At 43.3% G+C, this 20,014-nt stretch overlaps 2 protein-coding genes across 2 annotated transcripts; both read right to left on the reverse strand.

Annotated features, from left to right (window-relative positions):
• Positions 1-543: 543 nt before the first annotated feature.
• Positions 544-3,598, reverse strand: zgc:110843 (uncharacterized protein LOC541492 homolog). The gene is made up of 3 exons (XM_060062204.1): positions 3,442-3,598; positions 2,115-2,317; positions 544-656 (listed from the first exon to the last, which is right to left on the reverse strand). Exons 1-3 carry the CDS (start codon positions 3,485-3,487, stop codon positions 567-569), a joined length of 339 nt encoding a protein of 112 aa, XP_059918187.1. The 5' UTR covers positions 3,488-3,598; the 3' UTR covers positions 544-566.
• Positions 3,599-4,138: 540 nt separating this feature from the next.
• Positions 4,139-18,063, reverse strand: LOC132465527 (ubiquitin-conjugating enzyme E2 D3). The gene is made up of 7 exons (XM_060062203.1): positions 17,761-18,063; positions 16,153-16,216; positions 13,139-13,170; positions 12,907-12,984; positions 10,174-10,279; positions 6,934-7,027; positions 4,139-5,406 (listed from the first exon to the last, which is right to left on the reverse strand). The coding sequence occupies exons 1-7, from the start codon at positions 17,782-17,784 to the stop codon at positions 5,361-5,363; spliced, it is 444 nt and encodes a 147-aa protein (XP_059918186.1). The 5' UTR covers positions 17,785-18,063; the 3' UTR covers positions 4,139-5,360.
• Positions 18,064-20,014: the final 1,951 nt, after the last annotated feature.

Here is a 20,014-nt window from a genome sequence, read left to right on the forward strand (position 1 = left end):
TTACGAGACTCCTCAGTGACCGAGCAGCAGATAGGCAAAAGCAGAAAATAAATTAATACGAATAAATTCAAGAAAACATTCACATTTATTTTTTCATTCAGACCATGAAGTGCAGCTGTAGTTATGAAAAGTTTCAGCGTGAAAACAAGATTGAGCCGAGTGGTGATGGATATGGGAATGAGAGAAAGCGCCAGCGACACAGAGCGATGACGAAGCATCAATGACACCACCATCATCCTCAGAGGAGAACAGGTCAACAGAAGACACCTGGTGTCTTTACACCCAACCCTTTTGATCGCCCAAATTAATCCGGGACAGCAGAAGAGAGCCCCCCCCCCCCCCCCCCGCGTCGTAACGTCTCCCCTTGTGGACGACGGATGATTAGAATATTAGCACTCATCCCGGGTTGACATTCAGAAATCAGGTCAATGCCGAGGTTGATTAAAACACACAGGTAGCTCTCGATTTGACCGTCAGTGTAATGGTTGTCATTGCAGCGTTGGTTATGAAGGCCCCCCCCGAGTGCGATGGGTGGGCACCGCCTTGAGGACCGGGGGCTGGACGGTTCAGGCGTCTCTCTTCTTGATGATGAGCGGTCCCACGTTGTCCCCGGTCTCCTCGTTGTGTTTGGCGTGGGCCCCGTCGCAGTACGGGAACTACAGGAGGGAAACGCAAGACTCAGGTTAATAAAAATAATTCAGTCACATCAAACTTACATTTAGGGCATTTATCAGACGCTTTTATCCCAAGAGGCTTACAATAAGTACATTTGTAAGAAGGGAGAAATTATATGCCGCTGTGGGGACAGTCAGGATGTTCATAGAACCAAGTGCCAAGATCCAACAATCGCTAGGTTAACCCATTCCCTGTATACACTAAGATGAACAGTGAAACAAGAATAAAATAAGACAGACGCTGCTGAAAAGATCACTTTGGGCTCCGTTGACCATTAATGGACATGCCATTATTTACAAGATTTTACAGACTGAAAAAGTGAATTGAAAAGTGGGTTATGGTGTTGAACCTAAGGGATAGACCTATTAAAAAAAAAGCAGGTTTTACCGTCTCTAGTTGACCAAACGTCATTGTCTCTTAAAGTGACAAGGGGATTTGCATAATTGAGCAGCAGGGGATCAAACAGTGTAAACACAAACGCACATCAGCATATCCCAGCAGCTCATTTCCATGACTAAACAGGACGGACAACAGTGATCTAGATCCTGTGTGTGTCTCACACATGTATGCTCTCATCCCACAATGCACTGCTTTTACAACATTCTCTTTGGTAAAGCACACAAATGAGATTCTAACTGAAATAAAGTCCAATGTCTTGAAAGGTTAAACGCCAGAGTCAATAGGATTTGACCCATTTCTGTAGCCTGCTCTTCAGGTCAGTGATTCGTCTAATTAGCCCATTAGTAGTAGTAGCTACAGACAGCTTCCATTACAATGGTCTTCCCATCTATGAACCATTTAGCAGGGATTTCTAATCTCATACATTATTTAAAGGGGACATATTATACCACCAGGTGTGAGTGTGATTAGCCTTACTAGCCGTTTTTAAAATCTACCCCATCACTAGTGAGTGTGTCCACCTAGATCTGTGCTGGATAGATCAGTCTACCAGCTTACCCAGTGGACTGAAGTAAACGTTGCTCATCTATCCAGCACAGATCTAGGTGGACCCGCCCACTAGTGATGTCTTATGGGGCAGATTTTTGAAACGGCTTGTAAGGCTAATCACTCACACCTGGTGGTATAATATGTCCCCTTTAATCTCATTTCAATACAGCCGGGGTAGCAAGAGCATTTTAAACTAGGTGAAAACGAACAAGCGAATCCAAAAAGTGCCGTCCCTCCTAAGACTGAGAAACACAGTCCAATTTAGCTAATTGTTCCAGAAAACGTAATGTGGAGCAAGATTAAATACAGAGCTTTCCCTAACACAGGTTCCAGGTCTGTCGTTTGATTGCTCCATTAATTCAGGCAGGCCTAACTGGACAATTGGCTGGCCTAGTGACGCCCATTAATTGTCATCGTTCAGATTAACCACACACGCTTTAGGACATGCTACCGGGTGCGGTGCTTAGGGGTAGTGGGACTGAGCAGCAGACCTTCTTGGACTTCCAGCAGCGGCAGTAGACAGCCTTGGTGCCGATGTCCTCCATGTCACAGCTGTGCACCACCTTGGGGCTGTCCTTGCTGATGCAGGTGTTGACACGGCCCTTCTTGCAGCTGCGCCCGCTCAGGTAGCTGCTGAGGAGGAAGCCGCCCGCGGCCGCCACCACCGCCACGGGCACAGCCACGATCAGCTGGTCTGCAGGGAGGGAGAGGGTGAGACACGCTATACAGGAGGAGGCCGAGTTCGTACAAAGAGGAAAGCATCCATGGTCCATGGCGAGAGCCATGGTCCTGAACACTGTCAGTTTTTTTTAATTAAATCGATATCCCTTATGCAAACCATCATCTATGGAAAGCCCTCCTTCAGGAGCGACCAGCAATAATGTTTGTATTCTGATGGACCATAACAGTGAGAAGAGGCTGTAGGATCTCTGGAGGGCTTTGTATACCACATGTTGCCTCCCAGCTCCAGTAACCTGGGTCCTGTTTCTGTTGAGCTGGCATGCTCTTCATGCGGTTTCTCTCCCATCTCCCAAGACTAAGGGCACGTTGGATTGTCAAGATAGATTTAGAGAAAAGTGTGTACAAAGGATAAATATAAAGAATGAGAGATGAGAAAACGGATCATATTAGATCAACCGCGCTCGTAGGTAGTTTGCATTGCTTTAGTAAAAGTTGTGCTGACTTTCTCGTCGAGTTTAACAGTAATTTGCAGATTATTGTACCAGCCGATTATCTTTAAACGTACAGCCAGTCTCATGTTGGTCCGATTGGTCTCCTTCCCAACATTAGTAATTCAAAACACAGACCACAAAGTGCCAGAGCCGAGCGTCCACTGTGTGAACGCCTTAAAGTCAGTCAGACACAACGTTTAAATCTGGGACTAGAGAGAATTAAAAAATTGACTGTGTTGGTAGAAGACTAACCTACGGGATTAACACAGAGGATATGCAAGCTTGTCTGCACGTCTTACAAATAGACTTGATTTGAGAGGGAGAAGACATGTTGTTGTGATCGGTAGGTAATGACCAGAGCTGCTGGTCCAAGTGTGTGAACTGTCACATATATCCAGTGCAGCCACACAGGGCTACAGGTTAGCTAACAGACATCAGCCTCTTAAACATAATCCATACCCGACCTTCAGAAATAGTTCGGAGAAAAGAATGAAGCAGTTATGGTCTTCGTTATCAGGTCTGCTCAGCACCAAGACAAACATTTCAGATTTATGGTTATTAATGTGATCTGTGGAAGAGTAAGTTAGCATCAGGCTATGCAGCAAAGCTAAGCCACATTGTCGTGATGAACAACCACTTAAATTACCTTTCGATATCCTGAATCCAGCGCTTGATAAGGTAGGCATGGTCATGTTGGTTCTGGTGGAGCTCGTATCTGCTAACCCAACAAGGTCACTGGCGAGCTTCCGTAGTCCGAACTCTGCCCTATGTAACGCACTGCCTCATTAGGTGACGTCACGGGGACCGCAGCCAATCAGGACCAGGGCCTCACACGGTAGCTTGTACCAGATATGATTCATACGCACCAGTAAATATATCAACATTATCATTTATTAGTTTACAATAACGACTTTATTAGTGAATGCATTTTTTTTTGTAAACGCATAGAATATAACACCTTAGATATTGTAAACTATTAAATGTTTCTTACTCAATATGGATCGATACGATAAAATGTATTTGATTTTTCATCGTAAGTGTGCATTCAAGAAGCGTATACCTTAAGAGTCCTACATTCTCAGCATGGAAGTTCTTAGACATATTCACTTTTATCATGGAATATTGTTCCTGATAAACTAAAATTGAATCTAACATAACCCAAATGACCAGTAAATCAATAATAACACCCCTCACAGTAAGAACACCATCTCTTCGGTCCAGCGTTGGAATTACTTCATTATCCAAGTAAGAATCCCTTAATTATGTAAATGAAACATAGTCATAGGGTCAGGGACAGCCTTCTAACAGTGGCCCTGGAAATGAGTCAAAACAGGAGCCCGAGGTTTTATTACACAGTTTAATCAACACACAAAGCTCAACGAGCCTCTCAGGTAATTCAATATACAGAAGTTTTGTGCGAGGAGAGTGGGATCTCCTCGCTCCCAGAGCCCAAGCCAGTCCTGTAGCCATTAAGATATTAGCCTCTAATTTAACAATAGCAAAATAATATTTTAAAAAAAGTTATGGGATTCAAAACAAAACAAAAAAAACTATTAAAATAAAATTAAAACAAAACGGATTACCTGGTGTAGAACTTCCACGTCGTGGATGTCTAATGTCGGTGGCGGTGATATGGGGAAAGTATTGGTTTGTGCGTTTGCGTGAAAAGGGCGGACCTTTGTTCTATGGCCACAGTGAGGCGGGGGGTGGAAGGGTGACCAGATCAGGTCAAGTCCTTTCGTAGAATGGAAGAGGAGACCAGAACAGCCCGTTTACATTACGTTCTCCATTTCACACATCCTGCTATGATTTTTTTTAGAATTTGTTAAATAGATTTCCTCATAGAAAATTCAACATGCCCCCTTGACACGACTGCCAAACCCGCTTGCTTGAATCGTCACCTCTACAGTCGGTGATGAGGCATAGAAATAAAAAATAAAAATACAAAGAAAAATGTAAATCAAGAAAGAGTGCAGAGCGTAAACATGATCCGTCTACCCCGAGTCCCCGTCCCCAACGCGGGGTTGGGGGGGGAGCAGGTCCCCTAAGCTTAACTGATGGTAAAAGGAATGCTTAAAGTGATCAACGTTTGGAGTCAGCGAGTGAGTGAGGGAATTGGCGCACATGGGTTCAGAACCAGGAGATCAGGGCGACTGGTGTGTGGCACACTGTCCACACGCCGTGTGATAGGAAGGACGTGACCAAATCAAATAAAACAAAAGGGTACCGTGGCAGGGTGGGGTGGGGGTCACAGGGGTGATGGGGGCGGGGCGTGTTTTCCATATCGAGTTGAAAATATGTACAGCAGAGTGGGCGGGGGGGGGGGGGGGGGGGAGACACCGAGAGCCCCGGGGGGAGAGGGAGTTCTACAGGTGCTCTGGTGGGGGGGGGGGGGGGGGGGGGGGGGCGTGGCTCAAAGAAAGCACTCCAATGGAAACCAACAAGATCTTGTTTTAAGCTTTTTCATTTGTACTTTTTTTTGTTGTTGTCGTTTGTTTTCTCTTTACTTCAAAGTTCCCCTAGCCTTCAGTCGTAGAGGTGGTTGGCCATGGTTCTTCTCCAACACTACATTGCATACTTTTGTGTCCATTCCCGCGCTATTCTGTTGTACCTGCGATGAAGAGACGAGAGAGAAGAGTGTTAGCGCTTTGTCGTGTCTTTAATGGTTCCACAGGGCTGGTGGTGATCTCATCCAGCAGCTCTCCTCTGTAGTGGCTCCCTGAAGACAGCCCTTCAGACAGAGCTGCTCTCCAGGGCAGCACACGTTATAGGAGGAGGGTTTAATTAGGGCCGTCCCCCACTAAGGATTTGCATAGTCTGATATGATTTGTCAGAGCAGAGACAACTACAGCAGATAGTCAAATCACTTATATGTGTATTTTTATAAATGCAGCTAATTAACGTCTGTTAATGTCAGCGTCTGCTTATAGTTTGACAGAAAATAAAGGCTACTATAAGCCTAAATATACACCAACATAATGTACCGTAATTAATGTAACACATCAAGAGGCTCTGTGGAGACCGAGAGCTCAGTTCAGTCTGATTACGTATGGCATCAACATCCAACCCTGGAAGACAAACCCCCCGTCGATAACGACAACCAACATAGAGGCGTTTGACAGATTACTAATTAAAAATACATTGGAATGACGCAGATATCCAGAGTATAGCAAAAGTGAGAACACACTCCCGCCATAACGGCAGAGAGAATAATTTACCCCCCCGAGTGGTATGATGTGCAGCTGAGGGTGACCGCTTGCATTTAAAAATAAATAAATCTTGAATGGTTAAGAAATAATGGCAATATTAAATGTTTTTGTTCATGTGGTTTAAAAAATAAATAAATGATTGGATAATGCCACCGTCATTACACAAAGGGCCTATCAAAAAAACAATAGGGACTTTTATTCAAAGCAAAACATAACAGTAAATGGCAGAGGAGACAGTCAAACCCATACAAAAACCACATTGTCTAACTTGTAGGCTATTCTTTCAAGAAGCAGCATCACAGATTTAGCACCCACATGCTCCCAGTGGAATGACTCACTGATACCGTTTCCCAACAGATTATAAGACTATTATAGACAAAAGGTCAACTAAGTGTCTTTCTATCGATGATTTGAGTCGAGGTCACTTCTAATGTTTATATAACAATTGCATGGCATGAAACTGATACCATTCCTATAGACCAGGATGTTTAGATCGCTTATGAAAACACTATTGTTGTTACCCGCGATTCACAATGTTTGAGCATCAAGAGGGAACGTAAATAGTGTCCTAATAAGGGATTTGGTGATTCCCTAGTTAAAATGAAATGCAATAATAATCAAATCTGGCTGCAACTGATTATAAGAGCAACTTGTTTTTGTAATACAAAAACAAGTTGCTCTTATAATTGTTAAATAAATGTTAGAAATGTAAAACAAAAGTATCAAGAGTTCAAAGTGATGCAGAAAATGTGCTTTTTTTGTTTGACAAGCGTTCAACAAAAATAAATGTATACACATTTTGTAAAGCTCAGAACAACCCGATAATTACATTTCTTTAGTGCTTGCTGGACCGACCATGTAATAAGATCCAACTCTCTTTCTAGGAGGGATTAGGAGTCCCTCCTGGTAGAGGTGAAGCCGGGACTTACTTGTCCCTGTCCGTCTTGTAGATGCGGGCGATCTCAGGTACTAAGGGGTCGTCTGGGTTCGGATCACACAGCAGAGAGCAGATGGAGAGGAGAACTGCAGAAGGTGAAGAGCCACAAGACGAACGCGTGAGCGGGGGCTACTGATAGACCTGGTCCATAGAAGTGACTGAGCAGATGCAGCGCAGCCCTCGGACGGGGAGGAACGTCCAGTTCACCACGGTGCTAGTAAAGATCCTCCTATGTTGATAGATGGTCCATTAGGAAGCCTTTTGTCAGGGCCAATGCTACGGTGGCCATTACTGTGGTTCACACAAAGACACAGAACAATAAGGCCTGATGGCTCCTAAGGGACCACCCCAGAATAGAGGGCCACAAACGCTGAGCAGGACAGAATGGCTCTCAAACTAATTCAGTTGTTTTGTGTTCAATGTCACCGTGTGAGATGTATTCAGACACGGATCTATAAAGGGGAACTTTAAAAGCTTGTTTGGGGTGATGAACCCATTGTTCACGAACAAAAGAAGACATAAATATCCATGTTAACATGAACAAGATTCCCTTATTACATGATCCTTTTTACACATTCATGACGAATCATTAATAAAAGATAGGTTCTGCTTGCAATATTCAATTATTCAACAAATCATCTTAAAAATGCAACACTACAAACATAGGCAAACACACACACTTCAGTTATGGCATGCACTAGGACTGCGTGATATGACGATATATTTTGTGTGACGAAATAAAAACAATCGTATGATATTATGCTCCATTGTTTATTTCGTCTTGTCACAAATCACTGTTGACGGTAATATTTTTCGTAATTTGGACGACGCTTTAGGTTCTTCCTCATGGCACATGAAGGCAACACAAACAAACATGGAGGAGGGTGAAGGTGACACAGAATGGGGTTATTCCAAACAGGAGGACTCCGACCAGCCAAGACAAAACGAGGAGCTCGTACCTAAAAGAGGGGCTCCTTCTGTCGCATGGACGTGGTTTGGGTATGAAAAGTCTGACACGGACCACAAAAACGTATTTTGCAAAGTATGCCGCAGACCGGTCCCCTCAACAGACTCAAACACCACTAACCTCTTTCAACATCTACGCAAGAATCATGTCAAACAGTACGCAGAGAGTCCAACGATGATATTTTTATTTTGTTTGCGGCACTTTGGTTGTTTTCATATAATGCTGCTATAATTCAAACTTAGATTGTTTTTTTACTTGTTATATTCTATCTCTTTTTGTGAGCCTTATTTTGCTGCTATAGTTTAAACTTGAAAGTGTTCCATGATTGAATTTGGTATTCTATATACCAATAGTTAGGCCTGTATTCATTTTTGTTTGCTGCTACAATTCAAACAGTTCTACTGTTGAGTATTATATGGTTGGTTTTGATATTTTTTACCATATTCGAATTTTAGGCCTATATTTTGTTTGCAACTATAGTTGAAGTGTTGTCTTTTTACTTTTTTATGCATTCATATTTTAGATTTTGTTACATGCTTAATTGAAAATGTGCACAAAGGTATTAAATATAAGGAAAAAAATAATCATGAGTAATTTACCTTTATTAGTCAAGTATATAATTCCAAATGTAATACGAAATAAGCCTTTCCATGTGGTCATTTTATTATATAAACTATTTATTCATTGAATTTACAGAAAATGTGCTATATCGTGATATATATCGTTATCGGGATAATGAATGACCTATATCGGGATATGATATTTTGGTCATATCGCACAGCCCTAGCATACACTTCAGTTAGTAAAAAGAATAAATAACCTTCCCCGTTCATGACTCAAAGCGTCCCAGAGAAGTGCAGTCCCACAGGGTCCAGTGCCCCTCCCCCCCTCACAGATTGTATTATTAGCTACATTAGCTGTTTCACTGCACTTCCAAACACTCCCCATGCTAAATAAGCATGTGTTTCAAGGTTAAACCGTGTTGCCACTTTCGGGGAAAACTTAACACACAAAAGGATGTTCGGGGTAGTGTGCGTGTGTGCGTGCCGTAGGGATGGGCGATATGGCCTAAAATCCATATTGCGATATACATTGCAACCTATTGCGATGACGATATATATATCACTATATATAAATCATAATAGAACCATTTCAGAACAGGTTACATAGACTAAGGAAAGCCAAACTGCTAAATGTATAAAACAAAAGAATGAAACTTAGTATGTCGTTTTGAGAACATTTATTGTGCAAAACTGTAATCATACAACATAATGTTGTAGCTGCAGAGACTTTAACAAAGAAAAAAATCTTCTGTGTAATGACGTATACTTCGCTTAATGAAATTAAAACTGGTGGTGTCTTGTTAATAAAGAAATGGATACTGTGAATTAGGGAAATACGTCCAGTATTAGGCATGGCTATTTTAAATAAAGAAAAATCTTCCAAGAGTGTGCAAAGATACTTGATATTAAAACGTAAAAGTGCTAAATGAACGCATACAATTTTGAAATGAACATGAAATGAGCGCAATCACCAGCTCCTCCGTTTCGCTTTCAGCCATATTTACTTAGATGACGATGATGCGTTGAAGCCGGTTGCAGCTCGTGGCTCTTTAAATTTCGCGGGTCGCGGATGATGCGTTGCAGCCGGTTGCAGCTCGTGGCTCTTTAAATTTCGCGGGTCGCGGACGATGCGTTGCAGACGGTTGCAGCTCGTGGCTCTTTATACTTCGCGGGTCATGGATAGATCGCGTCAAACATGCATTATCGCGATAGAGCAATATAACTAAAATCTCTATCGTAGGCCATTTTTTATCGTTTATATCGTATATCGTTTATATCGCGCATTCCTAGCGTGCCGTAAACCTGAGAAAGAGTACGAGTTACCGGACCTACTATGACCTATTAAACGCCCGCACTCAACAGCTCACAAATCACCTGTGCAATGTTTACTGGCTGAACCACTAGAGGAACTCAATAGGGGCTGCCCCACTTCCGCCCGTTACGTTCTGGGGTCCGTTACAAAGAGGCCGAGGTTGTTTAAGCCAACACAGCACTCTGCATAGAAAGGCCATAAGTCACTGACCCAATAGGCTATATTATAGTTAAACCTGCCCTTCCTAAGCATGAAATCACACAGCCTGATCAACCAAGGGATGTGCCTCTCTTCTGGTCAGTGGAGAGCCATGCCTGGTGAAACCTTGATGCACGTGTCCTCCTCTCCCCCAGGGGAGAGGGGAGGATCTGAGGGGAAGGGGGGGCCTACCTTTGGAGATGGTGAGAGCTGGAGACCACTGTGACCGCAGAATATCAAGGCAAATGCTGCCGTTGCTGTTGATATTTGGGTGGTAGATTCTTGTGGTGAATGCAACCTGTGGATGGGAAACACAAGACATTGGCATGATGGGCAAAGGACAAGGCAGCGCGTCTGTTGAGGACCACGGACCATTCATATGCTTATATTAGGGTAGCCACTTCCATTCTATGGCCATATTTCATAGCCATATTCTCTATTGATTAATCATCGGATTAAAGAATTTATCTAAACAAGGAACTTTTCATCCAAAAATGTATAAAACAATTTCAGATGGCTTTGCCTTGGACAGATAAAGAGATAGCGGAATATGAGAAACCGACATGTAATCATTATTTAACATAATACCTAAAAGGTAAGACATAGCAATATTCTCAATTTTCCTTTCAGGTTGAACCCTCAAAAGTCGACAAATGAGTCTCAGAGCTCTTGGCTCTTCAGTTTTTTGGTCACCTTCATTTGTATAATAAAAACATAATAAAAACGGCTCCATTGTTATTATCGTCTCCGAGGGCATCATTGTCGACAGGATTAACCTCGGTTTGTTAACCAACGTTTACTGGCTAGCCCGGTGGGCTGCGGTTATACAATAAAGATCGCCTGCCAGGACCACCCCGAAATTAAAACTGATAGAAATGTAAGGCAGCCTAATGCTGTGTAGATAAAAAGGAGCAAATAAACAGCTTGCGCATCTTGAAAGTTCTTTAAATGACAAAGATTGTGGATTTGCAACAGATATTTCCACTGAGGATTCCAGCGATGACCCAGTGAACCGAAGAGATGCTCATCGGTAGGAGTCCCGTATGTCGAGCGATGTAAACCTTCTGAGGAGAACAACTGAAGCCGCCTCATGCAGCAGCACTCCTCTCTATTGAGTCATCATTTCGGTCAATATTTCTACACAATAGGCACAACTACAAAGTTCCCTGCCCTAAATAGCAGCCTAACTTCAACGCAGTTAAAACAGGTATGCCTCCCGTTTCAAAAAGTACCTAATTGTCCTTCAACATTAAAGACTGCAGTTCAGAAGAGTATCCCGTAGCTCTGCAACCCACAAGAGCAGGTGAGAAACGTTATGGCCAGTGGCGCTGCGGTGTGGGTGTAACACACACCGTACTGTATATAACACAGGATAACCTGACTTTCCACGTGTGTATATCGATAGCAACTGTCGCAGACTTGAGTGTAAAACGAGTGCACAACAAAACCCTAATCTATTAGGGACATTTTGAAACGTTGACGTATCCTGGGCAATGGCTTTTTCGTTGGGCTATTGTTTATAGCCGGGTACTTTTGTAAATATCAACCAAACGATGACTTTATAGAGGAGTGCTGCTGTCCGCCTGTCCCTTGGGCATGTAGACATCGCTAGACACATGGGACTCAGAACCGTGATCGCCACTTAATGCGGTCTGACGCGTTCCCCGTGTCCGATCGCTGTAATTGGGAGCTTCAATATCCAATGCCATCATCAATACTTGCAAACTGCATAAACTGCTATTCTGTGATTGTTGTCATACAACAGCACAGCATCACTATGCTGCTATAAATGTCAATTTCAGATTTGATGTCATGGCGTTCCGGGCGGGTGGCCAATATTGAAAGACTTGACCAATGTGGCGAATCGGTGGCGAAAAAAACTATTTTGGTCTCAGCAACAATGCACCTATTTAATTATATTTCCTGCTTCAAAACTTGGCCAAAATACATAAACATAATATAAAATGTTTACGTAAGATGAATGCATGTTTGTATTTTTGATGGTATTTCTAAATACCCCTGCGGCAAACATCCCAATAAACACTGTCAATCAATGTAGCATCAGCCCAGATTCTAGCCTACACCTGTAAAATTCGAAAGGTAGCAAGGGAGAAGAGTGCCTAGGACTCCAACAATGAGTGTATATAGCAGCCAGCAGGGCAGAGCGCCACCTTCTATTAATAATGGACGGGTTATCTACTCAGCGCGGGATCCATAGGATAAAAACGCCAAAGCAGGCTGCTGGCTGTTGAAAACGGTTGGTGGGATCGGTGCTTTTAACTGTTCTCGTGGTCGGCCTTCCAGAACAGTACCCGTTTCTCTTCAGGTGTTTCTGCGTGCTGCGGTACGGCGGCTGTGAAATGCCACACGTTTTGAGCAGCAAGCAGACGGCTCATTTAAAGCATTAGCAGACTTCTGTAGCTTTTGGTCTGGGGGAACCTCCATGCCCAACCTCTCTGGCAGCAGACTCTGCTACCAACAATGAATACTACTACTAACCCTAAAGTGACTGGAGCCCAAAGAACCTGAAGTGAACGCAGCCAAGATGTAGTGATATTGAAAGCACACATTAAACGTGTTAAAAGTAACACGTAACACGAAAAATACATTTTCCGCATCAGAGTGATCGATGATGGTGACTTATTGAGGCAGTGCTAGCCATGTAAATTAATCACCTTAATTTACCATTAATTTCCTTAAATCATTTTCAGGTCAGGGTGATGGAGGAAGGCCAGTGTGAAAAGGTTTGTTTGGGGCCTGGATTTGAACACTGAAATAGAAGGGGCATTTCTAATGTCGGGTGGCAGTTGAAGAGAAGCCTGGATGAAACAGATTCTGATAACGGTCAACCACACCGGAGCCCTGGGAGACCACGGTTTAGCAGAGGGTTCTCTCTGTCCGTCTGTCTGTCTGTGTTGGTCTTACCTTTGGCGGTTTGAAGGGGTAGTCTGTGGGGAAGTGAATGGTCAGAAAGAATACCCCGCCTTGGTAAGGACTGTCGTTCTACAGTGAGGGGGAAAAAAAGAATAGATAATTAATCACAGAAACTACGCTTTGAGACAATTGTGAAAGAAAATGGTCCACTTACGTGGTACATTGTGTATAGTATAATGTTTTATGCATAGAAGCGTAAACTTATTTTCAAGCCATTACTTACAGGTCCCATTATTGTGGCTTGCCAGTGAAACACTGAAACAAAGCAAAGACAGATTTGGGGGGTGAGAAACCATGTCTGAAGTCATTTCCACATTATACATTCTCTGTGTTGCATTTGCCAAGATTGTACCACTAATCTGTAAAAAGCAGACAGATCATCAAACTACAAATTTTATAAGAAGAAATAACAGTTCCAATACTGTGCAGACCACATTTGTTTTGATTCATAATCTGAAAATTGCCCAGCATGAATAATTCTTCATTGTGGTTGAAACCGTCACTGACTGTAACATCAAACATCGAAACCATGGAAACTATGAGTTATATAATGTTGGTTGGCATCTGGAATTGTTTACTGAAGACTATTTTGTTCGGGACCTTAAAGTATTACTGTCAAGCTAATCAAACATTTAAATGTAAATCCTGTAAACACAGCCTTCAAGACCACATTTATGCAAGGGATCACTGAGGACATATACTAAATGTGACTGAAAATACCTCAAAGCAAATGGATACCAAAATCTCACACACACACGCGCACACACACACAAATCAATTGTAATCTAAGCATGACCCCAAGAATGGATGTCTAATGATGACAGACTTCATAATTACTTGTTGCAAAGTTATTAAAACCCGCAAGGGTTCATAATTGAATTGAAAAGGGTCAAAGGGATCCATGTGTATTGCAACAAAAAAAACAACTTGTTTATATTATAGGATAACAGCTCTCATCATTAGCTTCCTAGGATTTCATTAAAGGCTTTTAGGGCTGAAGTAGTCTGTAATCTTAGAAATGAGTACGTAAATTTCACTTGCTTTTTATTAACCATTTGAATGAGCTACAGGAAGATGTCACAATGATTATAATCCAAGTCAAAGAGGAATAATGAACAGAAAATACTTTTTGATAAAATGCTGTTATTGCATGTATTGTTAGAGGAATCCAATACCAACTATTCACTATTGATACAAAAGGTTCTTCATCACCCTGATCAAAACATCTATTACTTATGTTCATTGAGAACTTGTATTATCAATGACACACAAAAGAGAATGGAAATTATTTGGGCTGACAATCGCTAAGGTTACTTTCCTAAGGAAAAAAACCCTTCTTCATCTAAAACTTTCAGGGCAGGGGGGACATATGCAAACTGTTGCATTGTATTTACGAGTGACTGGCTATATTGTGTAAGAAATATCGTTAATTATGAAAATTATTCACGGCTGAAGTTATATATATATATTATAACTTAATATATTATAACTTCATTATCATGAAGTTATAACAATCAGACACATAAGGGTCAAAATGCCCAGTTTCTTACAACTCTGAACCTGTTAAACTTAAGTATGACTTGTAGTCTACTTAGTGACTATTTACTCCACACCATGTCAAATCAGTAGTTTGTGTGGCAGAATCTGCTTAAAAAATGACTTCACTTTTAAACACCCGATGGGCTTGGAGTATGACCGTATAAAATGTGACACTTCGCACGCTTCGGAGTGTCACCCACTGGGACCCATTACATCAAAAACGAACAAAACGTAGACTAATCGCCCGACGTGATGTCTTTCTACTACGCCATGCTGTCTGAGCGCGCGCTGTGTCTCATCTGGTGCGACCCGCTATACATCAAAGCTCTGCTGTAACAGAGTCAGACTCCGAGCATGAAAGGATCTGCAACACACTGACCTCCAACATACAGCACTTACATGCTACTTAGGCGATCAGGTAAAGTAGAGAGCAATGCGGCAGATGGGTTTTAGTTGTCCCGCGCGTCGGTTGGTCGTAGAGTTTGTCGAATTTTGGTCTACAGGATGTTCTTTGGGGGACTACAGCCCTATAAATGATAGACCATGCTAAATCCATTGAATACTCCCAATTGGTGTAAATAGGGAAGGATCCCTGAATGGGACTGATGTGTCCCAAAGAGGGAGAGGCCTCAATGACATAAGGCCAGTCCCAGTCCGAATTCCACTTAAATTGGTGGGACTAAAACCCTGTAGATGTGCTCATATCTAATGTAAATGTATAAATGAAAGTCATTATATTCTATGGGTTGAAATTGGATTCAAATTGAAATTGGCAGCTGGCTAGAGTGTACTTGTACTCTGAACAGAAGGCTTGGTTGTGTTTGAAGAGGCGGGGGGGGGTGCTCTCAAACACAGGGGCTACTAGAACAGGGAATTTATTGAGAACCAGTCATCTCTAGATCTCAAGTTTAGCGAACCAATAATATGCATCATCATCATTTACAATTCCTGACATTTTCCCAGCTCAGTACAAACACCTGGGACGCAAACATTCAACTTTATGAGGAAATGGCTACTGTTCAGAGTGAGGTAAATATCTCACTGGCTTGATTTGTCTATACACTGCTAAAAGACAACAAATTATTGAGCGTAGGTGTGCATCTAAAGCCAACTTTTGCTTTATACAAGATATTTTATGTTCCGTTTGAACCTCAGGCTAGGAAAATTGCTTCCAGATGCTGATCTTACTTCCATATAATCTGCCCTAGTAATTTACCGGCATTTGGTGTGTGTATTTTTGGGTGATTCTGTGTCCTTATTCACTAAACCTTAAAAACGTTGCATTAAGAAATGCCTATGTTGATAGGAAAAAAGGCTGAACCATGCGCACATGTGTAGGAATTTCGTAGAACAGGCTTGAAGTCCTGTCTGAGAAGGACGTTTTTAGGAAGTAGAAGCATAATGGGATTTAAGTAAAAAGATATGGCAGACTAAACTAAACTAAAAAACTGAATCTAAACCACTGACCATTGACACCGACAACAAACTAGTTCCCCGTGGATCTTGGTTTGAGGATAGGGAAATGCGTAGCCCGGAGCACAACACACTTTGTGTGCAAGTTAGTTGGGAAGGGCTAATCACACACTTGGCGGTGACCTACTGATCCATTACAACTTAAATTACATAGAACATGGACCACCAAGAGGAGGGGTGACGATATGTGCTGTGGGCGTCTCAGAAAGGTAAAGGTCTACTTACTGTCCTCTCCTACTGGTCCCGCAGAGCACTGAGCAGGCGGGTCCCGTGCCAAGTCAGTCAACTCCTGAGACAAAGAAATTAAGCCAGTGTTGTATTAGGAGGACCTTAGTAGCAAAGTTATTACTCGCATACACCAATGTGCATAAAGATACTCACTGTGTGTAAGAACATATCAATATGAAATATAATACTGCTGGATATAGCAATGCTGAATGCTAAGCTTGCTTGTATTACACTTTTACACATTTTGGAAGTAAAATGTAACGTCATACGCCATCTCTGAACTGATATGCGGCCCACATGACAGAAACTTAGATGACTTATGGAGCTAATGGTTTTACTGTAGGCATTGATAGCGGAGACACCGGCGTGAAGGCCCAATGTGTATGAAAATGCTATTCATCAACTTAATACAAATAACAGAACAGGATTATAGAATAGGATAGTGAAGGCACATCAGTAAACCATTACGTTGGGTCGTCTCACTACAACAGCTGGTACAGCGAATGTAGAGGCCAGCACATTAACCTACATGTGCAGCATTGGTTCAATTGAAAACAGAAGGGACAGAATAATATTAGTTTGAGCCCCGCTTCTGTTGACAGCAACATGACATCAAGGACCGACGACGCGTGGGACCCGCATCCAGACCGGCCACCTTTAGCTCCGGCTAGTCTGGTTTGAATAAGCCCTTAACTGTCAGACCATCCACCTTTAGCTCAGACTAGAGGCTGGTTGAATTAGTCCTGAGCTGTCAGACCTTATAGACCGGCCACCTTTAGCCCCGGCTAGAGGCTGGTTGAATAAGCTCTTAGCTCCGGCTAGAGGCTGGTTGAATGAGCCCTTAGATCCGGCTAGAGGCTGGTTGAAAAGGCCATAGCTGTCAGACCATCCACCTTTAGCCCCGGCTAGGGGCTAGTTGAATAAGCCCTTAGCTCCAGCTGGATGCTCGTTGAATAAACCCTTAGCTGTCAGACCAGCCCGGTGACACCGCTAGCACACCCCGTGCTAGCGGTGTCACCGGGCTGGACTAGCAGACTGGCTACCACCGTGACGCAGGCCCAGCGCACACCGGCCGAACGACCATCAATAACTGATCAACCCGTGGTGTGAACTAACACACAGAACACATAAAATAAGGAGGCTCAAATCACAGCCTGCTCGGCGGAGGAGCCCCAGCGCTGATCGCACAGGCAGCTAGCTCCGGGGCTAACAGGCTAGCTATCGCCGAGCTGAACGCCGACACCAACAGACTGAGGATGACATCGATCCACGAAAAAAAAAAAAACACGTACATTAACTCAATCACTTTCCCTCGCATAAAAACCTGTGAAACACAGCTCCGATACATCGAGGTGTGTGTGTGTTTCAGATGGTCCCGTGGAAGTATCGTTAGCCGTGGACACGGGGACCAGCGACACAGACACGGCGCAGCGGCGCTGCCGCCGCTCCGGTCCGGGGCTTCGTCCCGTTACTTCACCCATACCGACCACCGGGATTAAGACCCTACTCCGTCTCCACCATGATCCCCATGTTGATTAAACACCTGCTATGGAGTGGTGTTAGACAGTGGTACAGCAGGGCTGTGCTGGAGCGGGCCTTCCTCACCTTGTTGATTCTCTTCAGAGCCATTGTTGTGCTAGCGCTGCTGTCACGGAAAACGTGTAGCGGGTAAAATGGCGATGGGTGTCACTGTACGGTGGGTAACGCCGCTGATTGTAGGTCATAAAAGGCCGTCACTGTTCATCCGAATTACCGATTGATATTAGAAGACGCCACCGATAGGGTTTCGAAGCAAAAAGTGAGAGAGAGAGACACAAGAGGTAGAAGCACCAGAACCGTTACCGCGGTCCTTCCTCCTACTGCAGCGGCCGCCGGATCACTCACAATACTGCGCTGTGAATAAAACCCTTCCGCCGACATGCGCATCTTTACCGCTGGGTTTCGTTGAGCGCAGCCGACCGAGATAGAACCGTGCTTCTGGCTCCGCGCTCACTGTGTTTGGACAGACATATAACAAGAAGGGTCAAAACACCCAGTTTCTAAAAATCCTGAACTCGCCGAACTTAGTGAATATTTACTCTGCTACAAACGAATTTAAACCATGTAAAATCAGTAGTTTCTGAGGAAGCAATAAACATCTTCTTTAAAACGATGGAAAAGTGGCATTGTAAAAAATGTTTCAGGTTGTCTGCGAGCCCCCCACCACCGGGATCCATTATATTAAACATAGAAAAGAAAACTCGTCTCTAATCTTCTGACGTGTTGTCTCTCTACAACGCGAAGCTTTCCTGTGTGTCCTGTGTGATTTTCAGGCACACAGGAGACGTTAATGTCCACTCGACATATGTTGCACCAGAGCAGTATTCACATTACGTTTCGTTTTTTGGTTTGTTTACATCCCTCAACTGTAATTTATGTATGATATCTACATATATTCGTCGGCTAAAATAAAAAAAATTGTGGTACATTAAATTGAACGCACAATTTGATGAGGAGACGTTAATAATGCATGTCGTATGTTCTCTGGGCTTTATGAAGCGCGGAGTGATATGATCGCATGGAAAAGTCAGGCTATCATCGCGAGAGTATCGTAGTCTCCCATGGCTCGCTCGGCGTGAATGTAGGGAATGTAGGCCAGACCCCTCCATGTCCGGACCCGGGTCCGCATCCTGACCGGTCGTCCACTCCACCCAGACCCGTACCTCGTGCTAGGACACTTCAAAACCTGTTATAACATCATGAAGTTTTCTATTTTGAAAGACCTTTTCTATTGATCAATGAATGACGAGTGACGTTGAACGCTGTAAACTGGAGATCGTTCTCAGTGACCCTGTCCCTAGATCATGACTGTATTTTTAAGTTGGCTTATTTCCCCTTATCGTTGACACATCGTTGTCATGGCGTCCTTAACGGTTGGACAAAGTGTTGTTTGTTGTTGCATCTGAGGCCAGGCGAATATACCGGATGTTTCGAGGTCATCTCCCTCATCGCGGATACAGAACGCGGTGGCGACCGCGTACTTTTGACGCGAGGCAGCGCGTTGCTGATGATCCCTCCGACAGTAGTCCTAGAGTTCATGCTTGAGATGTGCTGAACACTGGGCAAGGGTACAACAAGTTCGAAAGAATGGAAAGTTTGTTTATTAAAAAAAAAAATATTGGAATTTCATTTCAATAAATAATATTTTTCTATATAATTTTTCCTTCAAACGGAACAACTCATATTTTGGAAGACAATGTAATGCTGTGCCAATGACACTAAGATAAAGTGTTTTGAGGTTTTAATAGTCATCCAAAATAAGTGTCACATCCTACAACTACAGATTTTATAAGCGCAACGAACTATAGGCTATTAGTTCTTTGATATTATGTATGACTATGTAGCCTATGTATACAACTGTGCACGCTGTGTTATCTTCGTTTTAGGGGTTTGGTGGGAGAGGGGCCAAAAATGTATCTTATGATAGTGAAGGCAGACGCATGGCCTATACTGATTACGTGCACAATGCTCGCATATAGCCTGTGCGCCTATCTTTAGGCCTACAACTATCCGGTGGAGGTTTGGTGAATCCTGCAATGCGTCCACAGGGTGGCAGTGTTCGCCTTACTGTACGCGTGAGTATGGTTGGCGTGCGTTCCTATGAATGTGTCTCGGTGTGCGTGGGATTTCCTCCTCTCCGCATGGCGGGGTTGTGCCGGGCAGCACATACACAGTGGCGTCCTCCGTCCCGGAGAGGTCGAACCTGCCTCTTGCGCGACTCCTCTCCCTTTCTCAGGGCGTCTCACTTGGCCCCAAAACACACATGCCACGGTAGCATGGTGCCCGTCTCTTCTACCTCCCTCAGGCTATTTTATCATTT

Source organism: Gadus macrocephalus, chromosome 10 (assembly GCF_031168955.1).
Source record: "Gadus macrocephalus chromosome 10, ASM3116895v1".
Classification (NCBI taxonomy): Eukaryota; Metazoa; Chordata; class Actinopteri; order Gadiformes; family Gadidae; genus Gadus; species Gadus macrocephalus.

Coding starts and splice junctions, on each gene's coding strand:
- LOC132465527 (XM_060062203.1), bottom strand. CDS start 17,784: ATGGCTCTGAAGAGAATCAACAAG. Junction 13,171..16,152: donor GGGACCAGTAGGAGAGGACA/GTAAGTAGACCT, acceptor GCTTTGTTTCAG/TGTTTCACTGGCAAGCCACA. Junction 12,985..13,138: donor AAGCCACAATAATGGGACCT/GTAAGTAATGGC, acceptor CCCTCACTGTAG/AACGACAGTCCTTACCAAGG.
- zgc:110843 (XM_060062204.1), bottom strand. CDS start 3,487: ATGACCATGCCTACCTTATCAAGCGCTGGATTCAGGATATCGAAAG. Junction 2,318..3,441: donor TGGATTCAGGATATCGAAAG/GTAATTTAAGTG, acceptor CCCTCCCTGCAG/ACCAGCTGATCGTGGCTGTG. Junction 657..2,114: donor GCTGCTGGAAGTCCAAGAAG/GTCTGCTGCTCA, acceptor TCCCTCCTGTAG/TTCCCGTACTGCGACGGGGC.